The 27,994-nt window shown below is 46.3% G+C and overlaps 2 protein-coding genes and 1 long non-coding RNA gene across 4 annotated transcripts in view; 2 read left to right on the top strand and 1 right to left on the bottom strand.

Annotated features, from left to right (window-relative positions):
• Positions 1 to 13: 13 nt before the first annotated feature.
• FAXDC2 (fatty acid hydroxylase domain containing 2) lies at positions 14 to 27,976 on the bottom strand. The gene is made up of 9 exons (XM_059062948.2): positions 27,762 to 27,976; positions 14,902 to 14,949; positions 12,751 to 12,842; positions 12,516 to 12,619; positions 9,103 to 9,224; positions 3,621 to 3,826; positions 3,029 to 3,134; positions 2,463 to 2,629; positions 14 to 1,685 (listed from the first exon to the last, which is right to left on the bottom strand). The coding sequence occupies exons 2-9, from the start codon at positions 14,947 to 14,949 to the stop codon at positions 1,529 to 1,531; spliced, it is 1,002 nt and encodes a 333-aa protein (XP_058918931.1). The 5' UTR covers positions 27,762 to 27,976; the 3' UTR covers positions 14 to 1,528.
• LOC136794068 (uncharacterized) lies at positions 8,946 to 10,413 on the top strand. The gene is made up of 3 exons (XR_010840296.1): positions 8,946 to 9,306; positions 9,457 to 9,516; positions 10,357 to 10,413. It is a non-coding gene; the product is annotated as an uncharacterized lncRNA (long non-coding RNA).
• Positions 11,361 to 27,994, top strand: part of CNOT8 (CCR4-NOT transcription complex subunit 8) — a 35,650-nt gene continuing 19,016 nt past the window's right edge. Inside the window, exons 1-6 of one of the 2 annotated variants that reach the window (XM_067032015.1) lie at positions 11,361 to 11,476; positions 12,697 to 13,031; positions 13,511 to 13,695; positions 20,545 to 20,629; positions 24,103 to 24,142; positions 25,829 to 25,894. The gene's annotated coding sequence lies outside the window, so the exon portion shown is untranslated. The remainder of the gene's footprint in view (positions 11,477 to 12,696; positions 13,032 to 13,510; positions 13,696 to 20,544; positions 20,630 to 24,102; positions 24,143 to 25,828; positions 25,895 to 27,994) is intronic. The other variant, XM_067032016.1, reaches the window with a different exon arrangement.

Genomic DNA, 27,994 nt, shown 5'->3' with positions numbered 1-27,994 from the left:
ACTGAAGAGGGACTGGTTTCCAACTGTTTGTTTATTCGTAGGACAGGTTGTGGGTGCAGGTCAGCAGCTATGAGTATGTCCAGCACTGATGCACCAGGAGCTGTGCTCAAGTGAAGGGTGTGCGGTCCCAGGGAGGGGGCTGGGCCCACCCAGGCCCAAGGAGGACGCTGCCTGCTAAGCGCCTGGTCGGCCTCCTGGGCAGGTCCTCTGGGGAGCTAGGGCCCGTGGCAGGAGGTTGTCCTCTTTGATAGCTGTGCCTGGAGATGTGGCCCTATCAGATGTTAAAAGTATTTTACAAAACTACAGCGGGTGGTTTTCTGGGCAGAGGAGAACTGAACGTTCAGGAAAATATCAGACTTTGGAAAATAATTGTGGCCTTGCAAGTCAGAGTGTCTTCACATTGATACTGGGAGCCACAGGGTTCCTGGCAATGTCAGAAGCAGCTGAGCGAACCCGGGGTGGAGACTGCTTCCACCTGGGCAGCTCTGTGGTTTTGTTATAGACAATAAGGTCTCATTGGAAAAGGCATCACTGCTAAAGTCATCCTGTAAAAATGGTGCTGAAACAACTGGTTCATCATTTGAGGGGGAAATAAGGATTTTACCCTCTGTTCAGCCGTGTATTTCTTGCCTTAGTGGAGGAAGAGGGTTCTAGCTCCTTTGGTCCTGCTTCAGAGAGCCTAATAAGGGGCCTCAGTTGGGTGTCCCCAAAGGTCAGCAACTCTGACCCTACCCTCTGTGGCTAAAAGGGGGCCCCAGCTGAGCGGGCCCCCAGGATTTGGCCTTTGGTTTCCGCCTGTGGCTGAAGGTATTGGGGTTTGGTCTGTGCCTCTTTTTGGTATCTCAGTTGTAATCCCAGGAAGAGCTCCTGTGATTGGTATTTTCCTTTTCAGAGAGGGGTGATGTCCAGTTGCAGTGGGGCAGAGTTGAAGTGGGGTCTTTATCACACTGTGTGTCTGTGCGTGCGCGTGTGCGTTGGGAAGCAGTGGGGACTTGATCCCAGAACCGTTGCCAGGGTGTCCTGGCCCTGGCCTGAGTAGAGAATGAGACAGGCTTTGGGGGACAGGAAGGGGCAAAGCAATATCTTCTGGTTCTCCCACCCCCTGGCATCAGGAGGACCTATGGCTGGAGCCACGTGGCCTCCTGCCACGTTTGTCATTCTGTGTCTTGCCAGGGCTACCAAGGAGTCATCTGGTGTCCCTCTCCCTTTCCACAACAGAGGACCAGAGGGACCCCCCAGGTGCCCTCTCAAAGTGGCTTCTTCCTTCTGACTGGCCTCCATTCCAGGGAGCTATATTTTTCGTTAACGCCAATCCCTGGTCCCCTTTGGGATGATAGGGGTAGTTGGGGGAGCCCTGGTCCCCTCCTTGGGCCTGCTTTTCCAGGAAGCTGACCTCCCCCTTGCCCTTGTGGTTTGTCATCAGAGTGCGTGGCTGAAGGAGCGAGTTGGTCAGTGCGACCAGGAGACCTCAGGCCACCTTAGCAGACCTCTGCAGAGGACACGGCTAGGATGGCACTCAGGCCGTGTCTTAGTTCATCTTCTTCGGGGGATCAGGGATGCTCTCGGAGAGCGGGGTGAAGCCCAGCAGGATCATGTGTCTCTCGTAGGCCTTGGTCTGCTTAAACACAGTGTCAGTCCCGTGGAGGTGGTCCAGCACCCCCAGCACCCCATAGCACTGGTTGAACCTGGAGGAGAGAGGAGGGTGCTGGAGGCGGGCGAGCTCACGTTCATTTCACCTGTGCCAGCCTCGTACACATTTCTGAGCCCTCCTATCCCACACCCGTCCCCACCATGCTGCCTTCCTGCTTCCGAGTAACCCAGGCGGTGGTGCACATATTCCTGGGGCCATTCCGGACTGAAAAGCTATGCTCTTTCTTTGGAAAGCTCTCTGTGATTTTGATGCACACAAGTCAGAACGCGCGGCAAAGCCAGCTTGTTCAGGTTGGTTCTGGGACCACCTCCAGCAGAATCCCCTGGAACACTTAACTGAATGCAGATGCCAAGGCCTGCTCCCCCAGATGCTTTGATTCAGTGTATTTGGAGTGGAACCCAAGAGGCTGCATTTGAGGAAAGCATCTCAGGTGATTCTGGTGCAGGAGTTTCCTAGACCACACCGATGAGCCTGGAGGCCTTCAGAGTGCACACAACTTCTATTGAATTGCCTGCAGGAATTCTATGCACGTATGCATCTTCCTGGTAGTGCCCATAGCTTACGCTAGATCCTCAAAGGGTCTAGGACCTAAATGCAGGTTAAAGACCCATAGTGGCAGGAAGATCCAATATCAGAAAGAGAATGGCAGGGTGATCTGGGTCCCAGGATGGTCACCTTTGTCCCCACCTGCAGACCTCTCCCTCCACTAGACCCACGTTTGAACTGAGACACCAGTGTCTGCTGTTAGGACCTCTAGGAGTAAGCGTGGGGGTTACTGCCCAGAGACCCACAGTGGGGAGGGGTGCCTTACTTGAGATGGTGGTAGTCATGGAATTCAGGTGAAGGCAAGAAGGGTAGGTGGTAGCCACAGTGGGAGATGATGGTGATGATGAGGACCAAAGAAAACCAAATGGTGATGGAGGACAAGTGGGAACCCATGACTATTGGACCCACCATCGCCGGCAGCATGTTGGAGACCTGCAAGGAGAGGGCTGTTTGAAGAGGGACCCAAGGGGATGGAGGGGACGCAGGTGGGTGTCCGGGAAGACTTCTTGACACAGATCTGGGGAAGCTGAATGAGTTTCTGGACTTGATTTGCTGGACTCCTTCAGACATGAAACTTGGATCAAGTTATTAACTGTTTGAACCTCAACTCCCTCATTAGCAAAATGAGGATTTAAACAGTTGCTGGGAGGATTAAATGAGATAACTTATGTTGGGCATCTGGCATCACCCGGCATATGCCAACAACAAATGGTAGCTGTTGAATGGGCAGAAGAAAGAGCCAGTGTGGTCCCGTTCTGTGCAGGAGACTAGCTCAGGGAAGGGGGTTGGTGCCCTCTGCCCTTTCCTCTGGGGGCGCCGAGCTCTACTCACCACATGCTCAATAGGATGTGCATAGAGAGAGATGACACCAATGGGAGCTGTCCACTCGTGGTGTTTCTTGTGGATTTTCTTGTAGAGTTTTGGGTGGTGAAGGAGCCTGGGAAGAGAGTTAGCAATCGATAAATCAGCCAACCTCCCTCTCCCCTTCCCCTACCAGAACACGAGAAACCAAAGGTAGGAACTGGGCTTGTATCCATGGAGCAAAGTTTCACATCCAGTGAAAACACACTAGATGGGTGCTCTGACAGCCCTGCCTTGTGAGTTCTTCTGGTGATGTTGTCTCTCTCTACCTCAGTTGTATGAGCTGTAAAATAGGGATGATGGCCAGAAAGGATTCAATTAAGGGAATGAATGGGAAACTACCCTGCCCACACACATGAACGGAGATTCCGGACACTCATGGGTGGTCTCACATTGTCAGCTGTGGAGCGAAGGGTCGTCTTCGTGTTAACTAGTTAGCAGGAGCCTCTTGATGCCAGGTGCTGTTGGTCGCACCCCTGCAACTCCAAGGAGGCCAGGTTTCTCCCCCACTGGTGGGTGAACCTGGGAGGAGCTGGCTGTGCTCAGGAAGGAACGCGCTCACCGGTGTGAGTAGTAGAACAGCACTTCCTCAATCAGCGTGAAGACCGCCAGCTCCAGGAGGAACCAGTGGAAGGTAGGTAGCTCTCGGCGGCAGGGGTCTCCCCGCAACTTGAGGATGGGATAGAGCCAGACCATCATGGGGAAAGAGATCACCAACTGGTTGAAGAGAACCGTGTGGATAGACTGGCGTAGTTTCATGGGGTCCACCTGCCCGGGGGAAGAAGGAAGAAAGGAGGTGGACTTGAGTGTGGGAAGTAGGTCTTTCCCTTCTCGGAACCAGGCTCCTCTGTGACCAGCCCTCGGGAGGCCCTCGCTCGGGGCTGGGTGCTAGGAGTGATGTCTGGCTGTAGCCAGCAACCCCCGAGTGCTGCCCAGCCCAGGGGTGGAACCACCTGGTAATGCCCTGCCTTGGGAAACTCCCCTCCCCCAGCCTTAGTCTCTGCCTGAAGCCGCCTGCTCCTTCCTGCTTCCAGCTTCCACCGCCGTCCTCCCCATTTCTCTGGCCAGGCCCAACCCCACGTCGTCCCGACAGGCATCTTGGGGAGCCTCCAGGGTGCTTGGAGAAGGCTCCCAGCCTCGTTCCTTCTTCAGCCTTTTTGTCCCTGCTCGTCCAGAGAGCCTTGACCAGGATCAGGTGCAGAGATCAGGGTCACCTGCCTCCTCATGTGGTCCAGCCTCCCTGGATGGGAGCCAGGGAGCTGCTCTCTGGCCTCTTGTCCCACTTGCTGTGAGCAGGTCTTGCTGGTTTTCAGGGTGGGGCTGTCAGGATGAGGGGCTGCCTGCACATTCTCCCCAGAGCGCTGTGGGGAGCTGGCCCCCCGTGCTCACACCCCTTCGAGCCTCAAGACTACAGCCAGCGTTTCCTTGGGAACCAGTAACCCCTGACCCTTCCATTTGTCAGAGCCCTGGAGCTCCTGGGAATTGCCCCATGACCACAGGTCACTTGCTGGTCCTGATGAACTGGTTTGGCATTCTCAAAGGGGATTCCCTCCTGAGAAATGTCTGCAAGCTGGAGGGTTTCTGCTCCAAGGTGAGGCTGGGTTCAGCGTGGTCCTCATACTTCAGGCCTGCCTGTTCCTCTGGCACTTCCATGTCCTGCGTGTATTGATGGACCAGAATTCACCCTCTAAACCTTCAGTTCCATCCCATGGTGAAGCCAGGTCTGGGCAGCCTTGGTTTGAGAGCACCACAGAGGAAGCCATACATCTCTTCTGGCAGCCTTGACCAGGAGGTGGGTGTGACATATGATTATTCATTCAGCTGATATTTTTTGAGCACCCTCTATGTTTCAGGCAGTGTTCTGTGTGCTGGGAAGGAAGCAGTGAACAAAGATTCCTGCCCTCACTGAGTTTATACTCTTAATCGTTTTAAATAGAATGGTCAGGGTAGGCTTCATTGAGATGGTGAGATTTGAACAAAGAAAGATGAGGGAAACAGATATCTGGGGGAAGTGTCTTCTGGCAAAGGGAAGAGCTGGTGAAAAGGCTCTACGACAGGCCACACTCCTGGCGTACTTGGCTGGAGAAGAGTGAGGTGTGAGGTGTGAGGTGGGGAGAAGTGAGAGGGTAGGTCAAAGAGGTAGGGAGGAGCCAGTGCATATAGGGCCCCCTAGGCCACTTTGAGGACCTTGGCTTTTATTCCAAGAGAAGCGAGGGTCATCCCAAGGTTGTGAGTGGAGAAGTGACAGGATCTTACAGGGTTACTCTGGCTGCCGTGCTGGGAATAGACAGTAGGAGACCAAGAATACACATGGGAAGGCTAGAAGTGCTAAAGTACGTATATAAGAGGATGGTGGCTCAGACCAGGGAGGTGGCGATGCAGGTGGTGAGAAAGGGCTGGATGCTGGATCCATTTTGGAAATTGCGCCAATAGGGTTTCCTGATAGGTTGGATGTGGTGTACGAGGGAAAGACAGTCGTCAGGGGTGACTCCAAGGCCTCTGGACTGAGAGGCTCCCCAGCTGGGACCGGGGAGGCTGTGGGTATCAAAGGCTTTGGGGGCTGGGAGATCAGGAATTCTCTTTGGGTCATGTTGCATTGGAGATGTCAAGGAGGCATTTGGATGTTTAGTCCTGGTTCGGGAGAGAGTCCTGAGCTCGAGAGGTAAATTGGCGAGCTGTTGGCGTTGAGGTGGTTATTTAAAGTCATGATGCTGAGGGGATGAGGACAGAAGACGACAAGGCTGTGTCCTGGGAGTCAGCATAAAGAGGGTGGGGAGGTTAGGCTGAGGAGGAGCCAGAAAGGAGACTGTGAAGGGGTGAGTGGTGAGCTGTGAGGACACAGTGCGGCCTTGGCAACTGGTATAAGAAGCTACAACAGGATGGGGCACGCACGAGCAACTTGTGGAAACAGCCCTGGTAGGTCTAATGAGACAAGCCTGCGACAGGAACGCTGGTGACCTTGCCCAGGACAATTCTGGTGGAGCGGTGGAAGTGAAGGCCTGATGTGAGGAGGTTTCTAGAGGAGGTGGGAGGATTGTTTTGTGATTATTTTAGGAGGTGCAGGCTGAAGGATTTAGAGTTTTATGATGTCTGAACTTAGCTTCAAATGATGAAGCAAAAAATTATAGATGCATAGATATTTATATTTTTATATACAGAAAAAGCACATATTGTAAAGTGTTTAAGACTGGAAAATCTAGGTGGTATATAAGTGATGAGTGATCAGGGTACTACTTACTACCTTTTTAACTTATGTATATCTGTTTTCAATTTTTCATAATTCTGAAATTTTGGGAAAAGACAGTGGACAGGGAGAAATCAAAAACTGTATAGACAACACTTTAAAGAGCTTTGCTGCAAAGGGGACCAAAAAATTTGAGTGGGAGTGAGTATGGGAGATGGATGCAAGGTTTTTTGTTTTGGTTTGGTTTTAAGCTGGGAAAAATTATAGCAGGTTTGTAATAAGCCAGAGAGTAACATCCAGAAGAGGAAGAAAAAAAAAGGACAAAAGAAAGAGAAGGAAGAATTGCTGGAGCAACTTGCTGGAGTAAACAAGAGGTGGTGGGTGTAGCGTGCAGACAATAGAGAAACGGGCTGGAGCAGAGAGAGGCCATGGGCTGCAGCAGGTGGGCAGGCAGAGAGTGTGCACAAGTGCTGCCCCCAGGCTGCGGTGGCGCACAGCTGTGGGAGCTGTCTTCTGCTAGAAGGCAAGGCCACCCTCTGGGAGGAGGTGACGGGAGGAGGTGTTGAGGCTCTGAGGAGGGAGGAGAGACGTGAACTAGCCATCCAGTCTGGGAGAGTGGGAGGGTAACCAGAGTGGGGCGGCGGGGGTGGGTGGTGGTGTCTTATGAATGCCGTTGCGTTCAGGTCCCACTCGATGACCTGTTTCTGATGTCTTAAGTCAGGGGTCAGACCTTCTTGGAATGGGCCAAAGACTAAATGGCGTCTGGGGCTTCCTTCTTACTTGTGTGACTACCTGAGGGTGCACACAGTGTAGTAGCAGATAAGACGAGCCCTGGCTCTCTTTCCAAGAACGTTCTAACCTTGAACTAGTCAGTGCACCTTTCTGAACCTCAGCTTCTGCCAAATGCCACGAGACCTTCCCTGTGTGGCCCTCCATTCATTGTAGACTGTAAAGTTTATTGCGCTAGGCGATTCTCTCGAGAGCTGATGTGGCCTAGTGGTTCAGGGCACAAGCCCTGGTGTCACAAAACTTGAGTGTGAATCATGGTTCCAAGCCATGTCACATTTCAAAGCCTCTGTTTTCTCTTCTGAATGATGAAGATGTTTACAGTACTTGGCCTTGAAGACGTACACAGTTAGTCAGTGGTGCCTGGTAAGGAGACCTCCGTGGTCTAACAGGTGAAACATTCTCAAGGAACAAGGCCTGCTTTTAACCCTTTGGCTCTGGTCCCTGCCTGCTGAGCTGGACATGGAGGAGGCCCCTGCCATCTCAAGTGAGGGGAACTGAGCCAGGCCAGTAGCTCTGGTTCAGGAAGGGACTGTTCTGAAAGCCTGGACCAAGGGCACTATTTCTCAGCCACTCTGCTTTCTAGAGTGCTGGCCTGGGTAGAATTTCCTGAGAGCTGAGGTGACTCACCACCTGGGCAGACAATTAAAAATGATTGTCTGGGCTTCCCTGGTGGCGCAGTGGTTGAGAGTCCGCCTGCCGATGCAGGGGACGCGGGTTCGTGCCCCGGTCCGGGAAGATCCCACATGCCGCGGAGCGGCTGGGCCCGTGAGCCATGGCCGCTGAGCCTGCGTGTTCGGAGCCTGCGCTCCGCAATGGGAGAGGCCACAGCGGTGGGAGGCCTGCGTACCTCAAAAAAAAAAAGATTGTCTGGGCTTCCCTGGTGGCGCACTGGTTAAGAATCTGCCTGCCGATGCAGGGGACACGGGTTTGAGCCCTGGTCCAGGAAGATCCCACATGCCGCGGAGCAACTAAGCCCGTGTGCCACAACTACTGAGCCTGCGCTCTAGAGCCCACGAGCCGCAACTACTGAGCCCATGTGCCTCAACTAGAGCCCGAAGCCTGTGCTCCGCAACCAGAGAAACCACTGTAATGAGAAGCCGGCGCACTGCAACGTAGAGTAGCCCCTGCTCGCCACAACCAGAGAAAGAAAGCCTGCACACAGCAACGAAGACCCAATGCAGCCAAAAATAAAAACAAATAAATAAGTAAATTTATAAAAAAAAAAAAAAAAAGAAAAAGAAAAAAAAAGAAAATGATTGTCTTGTCTGGGAAAGAAGCCAGGATGTGGTTTTGGTGGAGCTGGGGTAAAAAAAAATCTGGGTTTAAGAATCAACTTCTTCCTTGTTGTGTAAGAAAAGGCTTCTGAGGTTGTCAGAGCACTAAGCAGGCAAGCTGGGCTCAGGGAGCAGTGAACAGTGGGGCTCAATTCCCCCGCCTGTGTACATCCAAGATATGTGCATGGCTTTTTCTCTCCTTCTGGGCGAGGAGTTCCTTGTCAGCAAGGTCCAGGCCTTGTTTACCATGGATGACCTATGTACTATTGGTGGTACTGAATAATCGGGAAGGAGGACCTGCTTAAAAAAACACCACCGACACATTCACAATTAATATGATAGTGGGGTTATCCGATGTTTCAGCAGCTGTGTCCCTCCCTCACAAGGGCAGCTGTTATGCGTGTTTTCAGCATCTAGTTATTGCTGTCCCTCCTCCCATGGATAGGTGGAGACATACCTGACATATCTGGGACTTGGTCCAGTGCTGGGCCGAGACAATCATTTCGAAAGTTCCTAAAATGCTGACCACAGCGCCGTAGGCCAGCACGGGCAGGTAGGGAGCCAGGCCTGGGAGTCAGAAGATTAGTCTTGACTGACATTAGTCTTGGCTGGCTGGCTCTGAGATTTGGGGCATATTATTTCCTCTCTCTAATCTTCTAACCTGGGGGAGCCTTGTACAGAATCACTTGGCTCGCACTGGCCCCAGTCTCTCCTGGGCCAGCCAACAGAATTTGGAGAATGTGGCTTTAGCCCCTGCTTTCTGTGCTTTGACCAGGAGAAGCTGCAGCAACACTTACAGGGTCATTCTTGCCGACCTGAATTCGGTAGCGGGAGATGAAGTTAGGCTTTCCAGTTGTGTCAACCACCAGTAGAAGTCCACTGACGGTCCAGAAAAACAGAAGGGGCACCTGGGTGGCACCTAAGGTTGGGAAGAAGAAGGAAACCATCAGGACAACTTCAGGAGCTGGCGGCGCACGTATTCCCTGAACACATGCTCGGTGGTAACTGAGGCTGCGTTGTAGGCAGGCCCTTGCCAGGGCCGTGGTGTCTTGGTGCTCGGGGCTGGGGGCCTTCCTTCAGTCTTGGGGTGACAAACCAGCTGCGAGGACTGGGATGGGTCACTTAAGGAGTGTCTCTATTTCTTTTCTTAGCTGTAGAACGGGGACAACAACCTTCTGGGTGGTTGGAGAAAAAAACAACACAAAATTATGGTAAGATGTATGATACACTGCAAACAGAAATGAATTTTGGTTGACATTTGGGTGTCTGTGCCCACTGAGCCCTTTAAGAATAGCCAAGGAAGGGAGAAGCAGAGGAAGAGTTTGGTATGGTACAGCTCACCACGGGCACTTGGGTTCCCCAATCCCCATGACTCTATGATGACATGAGCAGGGGTACTTCAGGCGTCCAGTGAGCATTTTCCAAAGTGGAAAACCTACCTCTCAAGGGACTCCTTGGTTAAACCAGTCTTCACACCCTACCTTCTTGGAGAGTCAGGGTCCAGACAAGTGTGGTCACAGCTCTGAGAATTCCTGTTTGACTGTTAAACTCAATCTTTCTCAGGCTTTTCTTTACCCAGCACTCTGTCTTCTCAGAACATCTGAGAATTGACTGGCCATTCGTCCCTGTCTGCCCAGGACAATTTCAATATGTATCCATCATTCCAGCATCATTATTAATAACCCCTCCTTTATTCTCACAAATGTCTCATTTCGATGATAAGTCCTATGGTCTCCCCACCCATTAACCTCTGATAGAACTGATGTTCTGCAGGGTATTTTAGAAAATACCGATCAACACAAATTTAGACAGGGCTCTTTGCTCCATATCCCACTTTTCCATGAAGTCATCCCAAGTATTTCTCTTCTCCTCCTGTGAACAAATAAGCACTTTGTCCACCCCAGTTGGCAGTAATTCAGTGACATTGTAGTGTTACCCAACTCTTGTACTATTAACTTTATTTTTCCTTGATTTGCTGCCTCCTCTAATTTCAGTATTCCAAGGAGCAAGGGTGTTTTACTTAATTCTCTGTTTCTGTATTCTTCCTCCAGTACCCTTCTTGCTCCATCAATCACTGTGCTGTGTGGCAGTTGATACCTGAAAAATACTTGGCTCTAGCACTGTGAGCAAATGTGACTGGCTCAAACATCCTCAGGGCAGTTTGGCAGTATCTGAAGTGAGGAAAAGATCAGAGTGACAGACTAAGACGAGACAGAGAGACAAAGACAGAAAGAGGGGAAGAAAGAAAAGACATACACACACTCATGCACATAAATGTCCATCTCAGCAATTGAAAAAAAAGCACAGTAGAACATTTAAGTAGCCTAAATGTCCTGGATCTTAGTTCCCTGACCAGGGATTGAATCCAGGCCACGGCAGTGAAAGCACAGAGTCCTAACCACTGGAATTCCCAGAGAATGGACTAAATTGATTAGAATATTTCCACATAATGGAATAGACAGGACAGCTTACAATATTGAGCAAATCTATATCAGTTGGTATGGAAAGATGTCCATAATCAATTCAGTGAAAAAAAAGTTAAAAAAATAGTAGATGTCGGGACTTCTCTGGTGGCGCGGTGGTTAAGAATACACCTGTCAATGCAGGGGACACGGGTTCGAGCCCTGGTCTGGGAAGATCCCATATGCTGCGGAGCACCCAAGCCCGTGAGCCACAACTACTGAGCCTGCGCTCCAGAGCCCGCGAGCCACAACTACTGAAGCTCGAGCACCTAGAGCCCGTGCTCCACAACAAGAGAAGCCACCGCAATGAGAAGCCTGCGCAGTGCAACGAGGAGTGGCCTCCGCTCTCCGCAACTAGAGAAAGCCCGCGTGCAGCAATGAAGATCCAAAAAAAGCAGCCAAAAATAAAATAAATTTTTAAAAATAGTAGATGTCTTTTAAGTTTAACAAATATGCAGTATACTAACAGTGGTTATTTCGTGGATATGAGAGGTAGGTAATTTTCACCTTCTTTATGCTTATTTGAATTGTGTGATTTTTATTTTTAACAGTGAGCATGTATTTACTTTTATCCTCAGAAATAAGAAACTTCATTTTGAAAAAAAAAAAAAAACAGGTGGGTGGTTGCCCAGCGGGCCACCCTTCGAGGTGCCTGCCTACGTGTCAATCCAAGGGCTCCTTGAGGAATACCAAATGAAAATCACAAGAGGTGATCTTGAACTGTTTTCCAGTTCTAACATTTCAAATGGCAAATATTTTTTCTCTCTGGTATTTGCTTATCACTGAGATGATAGGTGGTTTTCCCATCATCATAACAGAAACATATAAAATGTTTTCCCACCACCCTCCCCATGTATATTTGCAATCTGCATTGTTCTTTTCAATGAGTGCTTAAGATTCCATTAACCTGTCATGTTTAATATTCAGCCCATTTTCGGAGTTCTCTTCCTAGAAGAAAACAATCATCAGAAACATTTTATTTCTATGTTTGCTTTGTGACAACTGACACTTTTTAAATCTCCCATTCTAGACTGTGACAAAGTGTTTTTGGTTGAGGTTTGTTTGCTTTGTAGTTATTAATTTTCTTCCAGTCAAACGGTGACATAGTTTTTTAATAGGGTAGACATTTTACCTTAATACTTTATCTTAAATATCTCTATATCCTACAGATGAGTTTGGCACAGAGTAACTTAATAAATATTATGTGAGTGAATGAATGTGTGACGGAGGACAGTCACTATTGTAGATAATGCTGTCATAAATATCTATGTTAAAATAGGTTTTTTCTTCTACTGTGTTTTGAGCTTGCTTTCAGGCTTTGGCACTGTCAGTAAATACATTTTGAGTGAACACTTGCTGTCAAGGCCCAAGAGTTAGCTAGATTGCACCAGGTCCAAGAACACAGCCTCACATGAGACAGAACAGCCCTTTGCACTTGTGGACCTGACATCTAGAAGCAGGATTACTGCCTCTCACAAGCATTCATTTTCACACAAACTATTTCTTTTTTTATTTTTCTATTTGGGGGGATGGAGGAGGTGTCTCACCTTCTTTTCTTAGATATCCTTAAACATCCATTCCAGATTAACCCCCAAATTTAGCACTCTGGGGTTACCACTGCCTTAAACTTTAAGTCCTCTTTCCTTAGAGTAATAAACTGAGAAGTCCCGAAGTAGAGAACAAAAGAAAAAGAATTAAGCTATAACCATGTACCCAAACCCTAAGTGCTGGTGGTCTGGGAATCTCACCTAGAATGTAGAGGAGCCACTCCTTCCCTTCGAATGTAGACAGCAGCCTCTCCCACTGGGCTTGCCAGAAGTAGCCAGAAGCACCCCAAAATCTCTGAAGATGCCTTGAAAGAAAACTCATTCATGTTTCTGGGTGAAGACTGGTGGGTGGACAGCTCCTAAATCCATGCTCTGCCCACAGACCGGCACCGCATAGCCCCCAGCTCCCGAATTAGAACCGGCCGAGAAGACTCACCATGTGACTGAGTTCCAGAGGGCCACAAGCAAGAGAAGGCCAGAGCCCAGGATGAAAGCCGTCCTCCTCATGGAGCCCCAGATGTGTCCCTCCTAGGGGAGGACAAGAAAGCGTCAGGTGCCAACAAGCCTCCTGCCTTCACACGCAGCTCACTGCTGAAGCCCGGCAGGAGTGAGGTGCCATCAGGATCTCAATCGTGCCACCATGGCACATCTGCTGACCTTTTCCCAACTTCCGTGGAAGGCTCTTCCTTATCAAGAGCTCTCAGGCTGTGTGCGGAGGTGAGTATGAAAGTTAGAGCTTAAGGTTGGGGGAGGGAAGAGAGCAAACCTGATGCAGAGAATCTAGCATGCGATTTCATCACCCAGAGGACAGATGAGCCTTCCAAGAGCCATGGGATTTCATGACCAGTCTTCTTGTTGAACAGAGATGCAGATTATTTGTACATTGGAATCACCTGGGAGCTTTAAAAAAATCCCAATGTCCGGTTACTCCCCAGCCCGATTACGTAAGAGTCTCTGTGGGCAGGGGAGGTGGGGTTGGGCCTCCCTGTCTTTTAAAGGTCCCCAGCTAATTCCAGTGGACAGGCAAAGCTGGGATGGCCATTACAGAAGGATCTGCAGAATCCTTGATGAGGCCACAGGGACTTCAACTGTGTTCCTGAGCCAGGCCTATTTTCCCATGCCATCACCCTTTTGCCCTTGAAGAAAAGAGTAAATAAATATATTTTCTGACTTGTAATATGTCCTCTGCCTTCCAGAGATATTAGTCTGGGCTGCCAGCTGAACGGGACAATGATGGCTTCTAGGGGCAAAGAACAGACCGCTGGCCATCACTGGGCGGTCCTTACGTGTTCTCCCCCAGAAGCCTGAAACGGTGGTCATTGCGAGCTCGATGGTCAACCAGCAGGTCCCAGATTTGCAGAAGGAAAACCTTGGCTGCCAGGTGTGTCACCAATTTCTATGGTACCTTGGGCAGGAATGACAAATGTCCATTACAGCCTATGTTTCTACGCCCAGATGCAGTCAGCTAATATTCTTTCATGGGAGAGGACTGGAGGTGGTGGTCTCTATAGGTGTGTGCAGTTAGTGAACCAGGTCACATACACTATTGTAGGGGAAGCTGATCTAATAGGGAGCCATGTTTTAATCCAGCCTTTGGAGATCTAAAGGAGCAGACCGTTCTGACTGACTCATTCAGAGCAACCTGAATCTGCACTGACTCTTTTCTTCTCTGATTACCCCATCCCACTTTTGATCAGAAGACCAAAAAGAAGTTAGTAAGTCATTTTCCATGGCTAGTGAAATGTTTTTAAAGGTCTAGTACTCCTCGGGTCCTGAGGTTTGAAAAATGACCTTCTCTCTCTCTCTGAGCTCTGAAAATGACCTTCTATTTCTCTCTCTCTCTCTCCCCGCCCCCCCCCCCCCCCCCCCCCCGTTAAGGGCTGGATCGCCAAGAACACAGAAACTTGTTCTTTTATACAGGCTGTTCAAAGGTCACCCCCAAATTTGCCAGACAGTTCATCTTGGGCTTTTGCAATTATTCCTTTTTTAGGATTCAAAGGACCCTTTTCATGAGCTTTCCAGATTCACTAAGAATTTTTCATTTGAGTTTAATCAAATCAAGCCAAGTCAAATTTAAAACCTCAATTTCACATGTAAGATTAGATGTGTTTTCAGGGATCCTGGTATTTTCTCTCTCTAGCAGCCTGAGGGCCAGGTAAATAGACAGGACAAAGGTCTCTGTGAAGGGCAGGAGCACACAGCACAGAAGTTATCTGAGGTCAACAGCTGGTTCCCACCCCCAGTTCCCAGCCCCCAGTGGGCCTCTCTTGTCCCCAGAGCAGCTATAGAAAGGGGTGGTTCCAAAGGCCTGAGCCTGGGGCATTCTAAGGGCCAAGAGACCTTGGTGGGACAGCTACGGGGCTCTTCAGCTACCTCCTTGCAGGCAAAGGGGCTTGAGTTATAATCAAGCAGCTGGAGTCAAGTGATTCTGCTCAGCTACTAAAGCGAGCACTTCACTAATGTGTCAGCTATCCCCAAACCTTGGCGGGGTGTGGGGGGGTGTTGTCAGTTATGCTGCAGGTGCTGATGTGGAAAGGGTCACTGGCTGCATTCTCACCAGTTTGGTGGGTGAGGTGCTCGCATTTACCTGCTTTTGCTTCTCATTGTGTGGCACACTTCCAGCTTTTCCCTTCATCTGGAATAAAAAAGCACAGGTGAGCCTGGATGTCATTTTCACATGCAACCAAGGAAGTAAGGAATAGAGAGTCAAGGTAATGCTGGCAACTCATTAAAATCACCTGGGAGTTACAAAAAAAAAAACAAAACCCACCAAAAAAACCTCTGGCAGACAAACTGATTCTAAAATTTACATGGAGAAGCAAATAAGCAAGAATAGCCAGGAATACAGCAGAAGAGTAGAGGAGGGAGGTCTAGCAACTCTTAAAACGCATTATAAGGCTTTTAAAAAAACTTTATTATGCTCTTCTCATTTCTTCAAGGTATTAAAGAGTTGTTCCTGTGAGATAAAAGAATATCAATGGACTCTTAACCAGGATTTAAAGAGTAGCTCTAACTTGAGTTGGCTCAATTTTGTATTCTTTGTTGTTATTTGTCAGTTTAAAAACAACAACCAAGGTTTTTCTGAAACCAGTCAACAATTCTATGGCCAAGTAAATGGATAGGAATGCCGTGCATGAAGCTCCTTCTAAAATGCAGTCAAACAAGAACTGGCTAGAAGGAGAATAATTAGGAATGTGTTTGAGATCTCCATTTGAAAGTGTGACAGGGTAAATCTTTCTGGAAGTCTTAATAAAACCAGTATTTAAGAAGTGGAGAAATTAAGGTTTGATCATTTTTATTTTCTAATGTGATGTTGAAGAATTTTCCTTGTTATATAAAGATAATGATCAAATGAAAAGTAAAAGTTAGGGCTTTCCTGGTGGTGCAGTGGTGACAGTCCGCCTGCCGATGCAGGGGATGTGGGTTCGTGCCCTGGTCCGGGAAGATCCCACATGCCGCAGAGCGGCTGGGCCCGTGAGCCATGGCTGCTGAAGCCTGCGCGTCCGGAGCCTGTGCTCCGCAACGGGAGAGGCCACAACAGTGAGAGGCCCGCGTACCGCAAAAAAATAAAAAAATAAAAGTTATTTTAAGGGTTCCAAATAGTAGTTATTAGACAACTGAATAAAAATTCTGACGTCAAAAGGTGGTGAACACAGATTAAAAACCAATTGCATCTCTACTTAGCAAAATGAAACAAAAAGGATAAAAAATGGCATTGTCCATAATACATGCTGAATGAGATATTTTTGGCCATGTAAACATATATTTTTTAACATCTTTATTGGAGTATAATTGCTTTACAGTGTTGTGTTAGTTTCTGCTGTATAACAAAGTGAATCAGCTATACATATACATATATCCCCATATCCCCTCCCTCTTGCGTCTCCCTCCCACCCTCCCTATCCCACCCCTCTAGGTGGTCGCAAAGCACCAAGCTGATCTCCCTGTGCTATGCGGCTGCTTCCCACCAGCTATCTATTTTACATTTGGTAGTGTATATATGTCAATGCTACTCTCTCACTTCGTCCCAGCTTACCCTTCCCCCTCCCCGTGTCCTCAAGTCCATTCTCTACTTCTGTGTCTTTATTCCTGTCATGCCCTTAGGTTCATCAGAAGCATTTTTTTTAGATTCCATATATGTGTGTTAGCATACGGTATTTGTTTTTCTCTTTCTGACTTACTGCACTCTGTATGACAGACTCTAGGTTCATCCACCTCACTACAAATAACTCAATTTCGTTTCTTTTTATGGCCATGTCAACATATTAAGTGTGCTTTTCCCTGCTTTTACTTTTATGCATCACAAGTCAATGCATACAGAGATGAACTTTTTTGACTTAAAAAACCTTTATTCTAAAGATTATACAATACTTTCGTACTAGAGGTTATTTTTTTTGTTTTTTTTTTTGCGGAACGCGGGCCTCTCACTGTTGTGGCCTCTCCCATTGCAGAGCACAGGCTCCGGACACACAGGCTCAGCGGCCATGGCTCATGGGCCTAGCCGCTCCGCGGCACGTGGGATCTTCCCAGACCAGGGCACGAACCCGCGTCCCCTGCATCGGCAGGTGGACTCTCAACCACTGTGCCACCAGGGAAGCCCAGTACTAGAGTTTTCTTTTTTTAAATTTATTTTATTTATTTTTATTTTTGGCTGTGTTGGGTCTTCGTTGCTGCGTGCGGTTTTTCTCTAGTTGCAGCGAGCAGGGGCTACTCTTCGTTGTGGTGCATGGGCTTCTCATTGCGGTGGCTTCTCTTGTTGCAGAGCATAGGCTCTGGGCACATGGGCTCAGTAGTTGTGAAATGCAGGCTCAGTAGTTATGGCATGTGGGCTCAATAGTTGTGGCTCGCCAGCTCCAGAGTGCGGGCTCAGTAGTTGTGGCGCCCAGGCTTATTTGCTCTGCAGCATATGGTATCTTCCTGGACCAGGGCTCAAACCCATGTCCCCTGCATTGACAGGCGGATTCTTAACCACTGTGCCACCAGGGAAGCCCTCAGTACTAGAGTTTTGATCTAGGTTTTGAGGATGATATTCCTTTTACTACAAGCTAGTTCTATACTGTCAAAAACATCTACAAAAGTATATCTTCCACACTTACACACATACTGTACAGAACTATAAAATCTGGCAAGGTAGAAACTTTCTGGAATTTTCCAGTGTATTTTCAAGGTACAGCAAGCCAAAAGAAAGCATTGTAGACAAGTATGCATGCTGACTCAGGCAGTGTTTCCAATGTAACTCTAGTGTAACACATTCACATACATATACACCCAGGGAATATTTCAGAAGCATCAGTTCTTTACACCTTACACTTGATCACGGATGTGGGTACATCTCTGACAGTTCATCCTGTTCTTGTGCCAACACCACCTGACTGACCCTGCGGTGGCTCCACAGTGAGGTCAAGGCCAGTGCCATCTGCTGTTTCTTTTTGTTGTTGTTGCTGTTGGTGTGTTTCTTTTTTTTTTTTTTTTTTTTTTTTTTTTTTGTGGTACGCGGGCCTCTCACTGTTGTGGCCTCTCCCGTTGCGGGGCACAGGCTCCGGATGCGCAGGCTCAGCGGCCATGGCTCACGGGCCCAGCCGCTCCGCGGCATGTGGGATCTTCCTGGACCGGGGCACGAACCCGTATCCCCTGCATCGTCAGGCGGATTCTCAACCACTGCGCCACCAGGGAAGCCCTGTTGGTGTGTTTCTTGAAGAGACATAACCTCTTGGTTTTGTGGTGTTGTTAGGGTTGAAATGCTATCCATTGTGTCTTCCATTTGTTGCATTTGAACATCCAATGTTTCAAACCGGTGTTCAAATTGTCCTTCAAGGCAGAAGTCTTTGTCCGTGTTCATACTCCTCAATGTAGCATCCAAAGATCTGACTACACCTGCCAGACTTGCCTTTGCTTACTACTACTGCAGTTTGGTCTCCAGCTGCCACAGCATTTATGCTAGGCTTTATTCTCACAGAATTAAGTGCTAGGTTTTTCTGATGATTTGTGTCTTTGGAGTGTGTTCTTGTGACTTCTCTGTGTCAATCTGAATGACCTTTTAGATCTTGGCCTTTTTCAGTCTCTTCTTTATCACATTTCTTGGCATTGCTATTAAGTGTTTTGCAACAAACTTTGTGTTTCTCCATATTTGAAATAAGGCCGTGACTTCTCTATGAAGGTGACAGCCTGGGATGGTGGCTGGGTTTGGTGGGAGGGTGCTTGGGGATTGCACTTACCCTGAGTTGCTGCCCAGCTTGGCTTGGTTGACTATCCCCCTACTTGTATTACCATAAATTTTTTTAAAAAATAAATTTATTTATTTATTTTAATTTTGGGTGTGTTGGGTCTTCGTTGCTGCACACAGGCTTTGTCTACTTGTGGTGAGTGGGGTCTACTCATCGTTGCGGTGCGCGGGCTTCTCATTGCAGTGGCTTCTCTTGTTGCGGAGCATGGGCTCTAGGCGCATGGGCTTCAGTAGTTGTGGCACGCGGGCTCAGTAGTTGTGGCTCACGGGCTCTAGAGCGCAGGCTCAGTAGTTGTGGCTCAGGGGCTTAGTTGCTCTGTGGCATCTTCCTGGACCAGGGCTCGAACCTGTATCCCCTGCATTGGCAGGCAGATTCTTAACCACTGCACCATAAGGGAAGTCCCACCATAAAGGTTGTTTTTTTTTTTTTTTTTTTAATTTTTATTTATTTATTTAATTTATTTTTGGCTGCTTGGGTCTTTGTTGCTGCACACAGGCTTCTCTAGTTGCTGAGAGTGGGGGCTACTCTTCGTTGAGGTGTGCGGGCTTCTCATTGTAGTAGCTTCTCTTGTTGCAGAGCACGGGCTCTAGGCTCATGGGCTTCAGTAGTTGTGGCTCATGGGCTCTAGAGTGCAGGCTCAGTAGTTGTGGCACACAGGCTTAGTTGCTCCATGGCATGTGGGATCTTCCCGGACCAGGGCTCGAACCCGTGTCCCCTGCACTGGCAGGCTGATTCTTCACCACTACACCACCAGGGAAGTCCCACTGTAAAGTGGTGGTTTTTTTTTTTTTTTTTTTTTTTTTTTTGCGGTACACGGGCCTCTCACTGTTGTGGCCTCTCCCATTGCAGAGCACAGGCTCCGGACGCGCAGGCTCAGCGGTCATGGCTCACGGGCCCAGCCGCTCTGCGGCATGTGGGATTTTCCCGGACCGGAGCACGAACCCGCGTCCCCTGCATTGGCAGGCGGACTCTCAACCACTGCTCCACCAGCGAAGCCCCCACCATAAAATTTTAATAGTTGAAATTGTGTTCTAGCGCATGAGTAGGCAGACATATACAACACATTAGAAAGTCTGTAAATAGACCTTAAAATATACATGGGAATTTAGTATATAATAAAAAGAAATCAATATCAATGGACTCTAAACTGAAAAGATGCTGAACTTGCTCCATAATAAGAGAAATGTGAATTAAAACTATAATAAGATATTATTGCTCACCTGCCAGTGTGACAAAAATCCAAAAGTTTGGCCACATGCTCTGCTGATGAGGCTGAGGAGACTTTAAAATTGCATTTGTTCTTTCTTTTTAAAAATATCTTTATTGGTATAAAATTCACGTGCAATACAATTTACCCATTTAAAGTGTACATGTATGTGGCTTTTAGTTTATTCACAGAGTTGTGCATTCATCATCACAGTCAGTTTTAGAATATTTTCATTATCCCAAGAGAAATCCTACACGCTTTAGCCATGAATTTCCTGTCTCCCTATCCTGCCACCCCCCTCTAGCCAGCGATAATCACTAACCCACTTTCTGTTTCTGTCGAATTGCCTATTCTGGACATTGCATATTAATGGAATCCTACAATATGTTGTCCTTTGTGGTTGGCTTCTTATACTTAGCATAATGTTTTCAAGGTTCATCCATGTTGTGGTATCTATCAGTACTTCATTCCTTTTTATTGCCAAATAACATTCTGTCATATGGATATATCATATTTTGTTTATCCTTGCCTCTGTTGATGGACATTTGGGTTGTTGCCACTTTGTGGCTGTTATGAATAATGTTATGAACAATTTTGCATAAGTTTTTGTGTAGACCCGTTTTTATTTCTCCTGGATATATGCCTAGGAGTGGAATTGCTGGGTCGTGTCGTAACTATATTTAACTTTTTGAGGAATGTTAAGTGGTTACACCATTTTACATTCCCAACAGTAGTAATGTTTGAGGGTTCCAACTTCTCTACATCCTCACCAACACTTATTATTGTTGCTATCGAATAGTGTCATAACCTGGCTGAAGAGGAGCATTACAGATCATTGTCCCGCCATGTGACAAGGGTGAAGGAACCCAGAGAAGGGAGGCCAGGTGAGTTTATAGATGGCAGAGCCAGGATCAGGCCCAGCTTCCAGTATCTCTCAGGATGTTTTATTCTTTTGTGGATGATTATGCTTGGTTTTATTATTCTAGATGCATTTTTACCAGCTTGACCTTAGGAAATACAGCTTCCCCTTGACCCTCATTTCTTACAGAATACTTAGGTTGGAGAAGGGAAGAGAGGAATGGTGACTTATAAAGTGCCTCCAGGGGTTTGAGAAGTTACCACAGCTGAGGGAGGTGATAAGCTCTTGCTCACCAGCTCCACTGTGAATCACATCACAGCAGGAGGGAGGCAGTCAGCTCAGGAAAAGCCGGTCAGGGAGAAATACCAGGAGGTTTGATTCCCAGTCAGGGAGAGAGCATCTGGTTTAAGAAAAGGCACCTGAACGTTTGGTGCAGTGTCAGCCCGGTCTCTACCTCGAGGCAGGGGAATGGATTTCAGCCACACTCTAGCCCACCCAGCCCCATCCCCCCAGGCTTGCTTCTCTGTTACCTCCACTCCCTCCTCCAGCACCCTCTGTTGCCTGGCCTGCAGCAAGAGAACCTGCTGTAGCTTGGAGGTGTGGCCCTCCACCTTGTGCTGAGTTCTCAAGACAAAAGAAAGAAAAACACCAGGGAAGAGAAGGAATAAAGTGAAGCTGCAGGCATTCACGCCATGTTCTGACCCAGGAGGGCAGTCAGGATTCCTTTGCTTACCTGAGTGTTAGGGGTGCTCTACGGTCATATTCTGTACCGCCTGAGGCTTCCAGAGGATAACTGCACAAGCGGTTCAGGATGACAAGTCTCAGCCCCAAACTATGGTAAACAGCCCTGCCCCACATCGGGGACAACAGATGTTACTCAGTAACCTGAATTCATAAGGATTCCCAGGAATTCTCCTTTTAAAAATTTTTTAAAAATTGTATATTGGAGTATAGCTGATTTACAGTATTGTGTTAGTTTCAGGTGTACAGCAAAGTTATACATATACATACATCCACTCTTTTTTTAGATCTTTTCCCATATAGGCCATTACAGAGTATTGAGTAGAGTTCCCTGTGGTATACAGTTAGGTCCTTAAGAATTCTCCCTTAAATAGTGATTTTCTCCACCTTCATTGTGCTGAGCAATTCCCAAGTTTGGCCCACATCCTCAAGATGGATATGGGCCCATTCATGAAGTTACCTTTTACACAGTGGTAGAATTCTGGATTGAAGCAGGGTCATTTTCAATCTGCCAGTTTGCCTTCTGCCTGGATTCCCAGAAAGCACAGATCTTTAAGTACCTAGTTGTGCTAGGTACTTTGGGGGCTAAGCCTGTAAAGTGTCTTAATGACAAGGAACCAAATATTGAAGGAAACACCTCAAGTTGGAAACGACTTGGAGATCTTAATGTCTGCAAACCATGTGCAGAAAGGTAGAACCATCACATCACTGTGGATTTCCCTCCTCAGTGCTTGTTAGGAAGTGTGAAAGGCTCTGTGGACCCTGTCGAGATATCCATCTTGTTTGGGAAGGAAGCTGAGGGGATTTTTGGTTTGTTTGTTTGTTTGCCTGTTTGTTTCTTTAGCTACCAGGACTCTTTTTGCCATGCCATGCCACAGGAACTTCACTTACAAGTCAAAGTCTCATCTAGCTTTTCCACCGATATCTTATCATCACTGTTATCTTTGCCAAGAGCTTGCAAAGCTAATAAGACACGGTCTTTGACCTTTTAAAGCTCATCTATTCCTTCCAGGAACATTTACGAAGAACTTACTATGTACAAGAATTCCTGGAGGTGCAAACTCTCGGTCTAGGTACATGAGCCCATCATGTACCTAAATCCATATGAAAAGTGCTAGACTAAGTTCTGCTCCAGAGCTAAGACAACACTGAGTAGGGCAGGAGATCTGGCCCAAGAAATCTTTAAAGGAGGACAGTGTCCTGGCTTTCTTGTGGTCTCCAACCTTACAACCAAGCCTTTTCCTCCTAAATTGCATTGTAGCTTATCCAAGGAATGCTGGGTTTTAGTTATATCATACTTTAAAAAAAAAAAATCAAGATAGATGTAAGAATCTGCCACATGACTATCAAAACTGCCATCGAATATATTCCTTACCCCATTATTTAGTTCCCCAAATGAAGTAGTGCACTTTTTATGAGAATACAGCTGATTAATTCTTATATAGAAATTAGTGCACAGGAGTTTTCCTCTTTGGGAGCAAACTTGTGGTTGCTAAGGGGGAGGAGGATGGGGAAGGGATGGATTGGGAGTTTGGGGTTAACAGATGCAAACTAATATATGCAGAGAGAATGGATAAACAACAAGGTCCTACTGTATAGCACAGGGAACTATATTCAATATTCTATGATAAACCATAATGGAAAAGAATATAAAAGAAAGAATGTATACATATGTATAATTGAATCACTTTGCTGTATAGCAGAAATTAACACAACATTGTAAATCAACTATACTTCAAAAATTTTTTAAATTAATTTTTTTTTTTTTTTTTTAAAAGAAGTTCTCCTCTTTGGAAGAAGTGGTATGCTTACTCGTGGAATGCAAAAAGGCAATCCATTTTGGTCCTTCTCACCCCTTTTTGCTTTGGTTGCCTGTAAGTTCAGAGTTAAATTTAATGCTCAATTATACTTCTTGGGATTTTTTTTCCTTTTATATAATCCAGTATATAAAAAATGATGTGTGTCCAAGGATGTTCATTGTGACATTGTTTTTAATGACTAAAAATTGGAAACATCTTGAATTCCATCAATAAAGGGTTGGTTAAGTAATTATAGTACATCTAGTAATGAAATATTCTATAGCCATTAAAGGAATAAGGCAGCCCTATGTGTACTTTCCAGAACTCCTAGGTGAAAAAGTTATGTGTGGATCATATGTGTGTGTGTGTGTGTGTGTGTGTGTGTGTGTGTGTGTGTGTGTGTGTGCTGTTTATGTCTACATAGAATAATACATAAAATATTAGACTGTTGCTGGAAGAATATATAAGAAATTGGTTACAGTGGTGGATTCTGGTGAGGTGAATTCGGTGGCTGGGGGACAAGGCAGAAGGAAGGCTATCTTTTTACCATGGGCCTTATTTTTTGCCTTTTGAATTTTGTACCATGAGTATATTTAACCTATTCAGAAAATTACAGAAATATTTAAAAATTTTAAATGAATTCAGTGCTCATTCATAGGAAATATTTTATTGAAGATTCACAGAGTAATTCGTTTTTACTTTACTCTTCATCATATTAATTGCAGTTCCTTAAGGGCTTTGAGAAATCTTTGTCTCCCCTGAAATTTTATGCTTATTTTTCCATGTTCATTTTTCATATTCATAGCATTCATTAGATTATTAAAGGTAACTATGACAAGGACCAGTGCCCTGTTTCTTCTTCTTCTTCTTCTTTTTTTTTTTTTTTTTTTTGGTAATGATTTTACATGGTCCAAAAGCAAAGCAATAGCAGTAAAGTACCTGGTTCTTTTCTCTACAGATCACTGCCTGCCCCCGCCCCCATCAAAACAGTATAAAAGGTATTTATTGAGTGCCTGATGGGTTCTAATCAGTTTTTATTTTTCTGCAACTGTTCTACTGCATATATACTTTTATTGGAAGCTATCTCAAACCCTTCTGAGATGGTGGCTGGATGTAAAGTATTAAGTAGGTATTAAAATTAAACACTTAAGTGAGACTAGGATGGCTGTCAGTACAATAAGACCCTGGGAGGAGGTGGCTCTGTTGACTCCACAGGCAGGGTGCTGATGCCTGTTGCATCCATGTCACAGAAACTGTTTTGCTGAGACTGAGTGATTAGAAGCTGATACATAAGCTTGACCTTGGAACATCAGCCTTCTGGTCAAAGGGCAAGTGACTCTATCTTTTGGTGGTAGGAAGGCCCTTTGGCTTCAGGAGTCATAGCATTTATCTGTTGACATCTGACTTCATTAGAAGCAATGAAACATTTCCTGATATGCCATTTTTCTTCGGCTGAGCCAATAGGCCCATATGCTATTTCCTGAGATGTTTGTCTAGGTAGCTGACTCCTCTAAGCTACACAACCGTATCATTCTTCTGAATATTTTATGACAAAGCAGCTTGTTTTCTGTGCCTCTCTACATCTGTAGACTTGTTTTCAGTTTTAACTGAACAGAGTCAGTCAGAAAGGTTCCAGGGGGGACCTCAAACATGGTGGGCTGATGTGTCTTCACCCAAAGAATTTCCTTGACATTGTTTGCCAGTGGTATTGTTCAAGTTAGAAATTTTGGAAAACAAAATCAACAACAATTATTAAATATTTACTATGTTAAGGTACTATAATCATTATATTTTTATGGTACCTCCTCTCATTTTCTCTACCTTTTGAAGTCTCACATCTGAGAACTAGAAGTTGTCTTAAGCTCATCTATTCTGATGCCCCCATGTTCCATTTGAAGAAATGGAGGCATAGAAATCTTCATTATTCTGCTTCAAATTACAGAGTTATTTAGTAGCAGAACTTGAATTCAGTGCTCATTATACCGATTAAGTCTACGAAAGGTATAGAAAGTGCTGATGTCAGTGAATGCAGGGTGGGCATTTGGATTGTAAAAGGACACAAAGGAATGAGATCAGCCTCTATCAGCCACAAATAATGGATTAGATATTGTGTGTGTGTGTGTGTGTGTGTGTGTGTGTTTTAATACAAAAGGTAAAAATAGACCATGGTTTTTCTAAGATAATAATCATTCTTTCAAGGAATATTTATTGTGTGCCAGATGCAATGCTAGCTACAGAGGATATAAACATGAATAAGAGATGCTTCTTTGTCCTATTTAATAATGTAATACTATATAACTTTGATTTTCCAAGTGAGAAAGTATGTAGGAGGAGGATATGAAATAACATTTCATGATGAGAATGCATTCAGAGAGAGAAAGAAATTAAATGCACTAAAAGTAAATATTCTAATAATAACAATGAATTGATTCTCCCTTAAAGGGATTTCGATAGATATTATAAGATTATCCAAATTAGATACTTTTTAGTGTGGTTGTTTTGAAAGAAGATGATTCTTACTGTTTTGAAAGCAATGATTTATTGCAGAATCCCCAATCTAGGTAAATGGCACAGTCAGGCTACAGTGCATGTTCACAACCTAAAAAAATGTGAAGACAAGGCAGGGGAATGGGATGAGGGTGGGAGAAGTAGACAGTATAATTTTTATTTTTATTTGTCTGCAGCCTGATTCTTTCAGATTCTAGCTTCCTGGATATTCTGCATGGTTGATGAAGGTTCCCATTTTACAGGTACAAGATATATTATCTTTATGTGAATGTGCATGGTTTCTTTGTAAATATCTCATGAAATTATTAGGGGAAAAAAAAAAAAAAAAAAGACCTGATGGACCATCTGGTCTACTACCCCTTCCATTTTTTTTTTTTTTTTTTTTTTGCGGTATGCGGGCCTCTCACGGTTGTGGCCTCTCCCGTTGCGGAGCACAGGCTCCAGACGCACAGGCTCAGCCGGCATGGCTCACGGGCCCAGCTGCTCCGCGGCATGTGGGATCTTCCCGGACCGGGGCACGAACCCGTGTCCCCTGCATCGGCAGGCGGACTCTCAACCACTGCGCCACCAGGGAAGCCCTACCCCTTCCATTTTTAGAGCTAAAGAGATAGGCTTAGATAGCAGAACTGACTTGTTCCAAACTCCACACAGTTTCTGGCAAAATCCAGGCTTCCTAATACTTTGCCTGGTGCCACATGTGTTTTCAGAATAGCATAAATTCTATTTCATACGGGAGAGGACTACTCTCCCGAGGACTGAAACTCCCATTACTTCAGCCTCTGTTCTCAGGCTGTTTGTATTCTTGGGAAAAGCTGAACAGTCTGCCTCTAGCTTAAAGCCTCTGATGAAGAGGGTTTCGAGGAGCTGCTATGACCAAGGTCTGTACGTACGTGAGACTTTTACAGAAGGGAAAGATATTCATTCAAGAAGGTAAAATGCATGAAGGAAAAGGGTGAATTTTGAGACAAAAATTACTCCCTTTGGACAGTTTTAGCAATGCTCCCTTCACTGCTTTTGCCTTGGGTACTTATACCCTTTATGATTTACTGCACCACTTGACTGCATGCCCGTGAGGCTGAAAGCCTGCCTATTTTGTTTACTATAAGATTCACAGTACCAAACACAAACCTGGCATGTAGCAGATACTCAGGAAATATTTGTTGAATAAATGAAAGAAGGGGAAAAGAATTAAAAGCCTTATTTTTTGCCCTCAGAATGTGTCCAACATTTGCTCTTGAACATTTCAGCACCTTTTCCTATACTACACACTTACCTTTCTAAGGTCAGAAGCTAATGCTCAGAGCATTTGTTTTACCAAATTGAATTGATTCTTTATATCCCAACCAGAGAAAGTTAGTTGGAATTGCATATGAAACTGAAGCACCCTACAAGTCTCTGTCTTGTCTTGCTTGCCTTATGCCCCAAAAGACCAGTATAGCATCCTGAAAACCAGTGGCCCATTGTTCACACCCATCTACACACACTGTATTCGTCTCCCTCGGTAACCTCTCTGGGAATCCTTCCTGAGCTACTACCAGGACATCAGCAAGTCTGAAAGTAGAGCATCTGTTGATAAATCCCAGTATGTCGATCAAAACAGCTATGACATGGTTTTCCACCTTCTAGTCCCCACATCGACGTGTGGGGCCTTTGCAATTTTAAGACTGTTGTAATTGGCCCCATCCCTCTTCCAGGTGACCCTGGCAGGTTAGAGAGGAGAAGCAATTCAACCCCAGTTGCTTCCTGGCAGTGTTTTTCCAGTAGGATTTTCGAGTTCTGATTTGGGATTTTCTCTTTCATGTGGTTTTGAAGCCAAAGCGAGTCCGTGTGACAGAATTACCTGTCAACTGCTAGAAAAACAAGACTACGGAGGAGGTAGCTTGTACAAACATGGGCAGAGGACGGCAGACATTAGTGAGACAGGAAGGGACTCTGTGTACTAAGAAAACATCCCAGGACATTGTTCAGAGGCAGATCTCACCTGCCCAGTAAGTAGAGAGGACAGAGAGGTGGCAGAGGTGAGAAGGGTATGCTTTGCCTTTCTTTAAGTGAACTTGGACGCATCCTGACCTTGGCGACCAGCTTCCCTGCCCAGCAGCTCCCGCTCACCTCTGCAGTGGGCTGTTTCCCAGCTCCTCCAAGGTCCTGGCACAGCTCAAGACCGCTTTCTCTTCCTTCAGCCCCGACGTCGGCAGCTGCTATCGCTGTGCTGCCGCCTCACCCTGTTATTACTCTGCTGGCTGGGAGGCTGGCCAAGGTGATCATGTTACAGAGCAGCCGACTGGCTCCGGCCAGGCACGTGACGGGAGAAAGAATTTGGGTCTGTTTTGACGAGAGACAAA

Source organism: Kogia breviceps, chromosome 4, assembly GCF_026419965.1.
Source record: "Kogia breviceps isolate mKogBre1 chromosome 4, mKogBre1 haplotype 1, whole genome shotgun sequence".
Taxonomy (NCBI): domain Eukaryota; kingdom Metazoa; phylum Chordata; class Mammalia; order Artiodactyla; family Physeteridae; genus Kogia; species Kogia breviceps.
The sequence above is the reverse complement of the archived record's forward strand: the minus strand, read 5'-3'. Positions and strand labels throughout refer to the sequence as shown.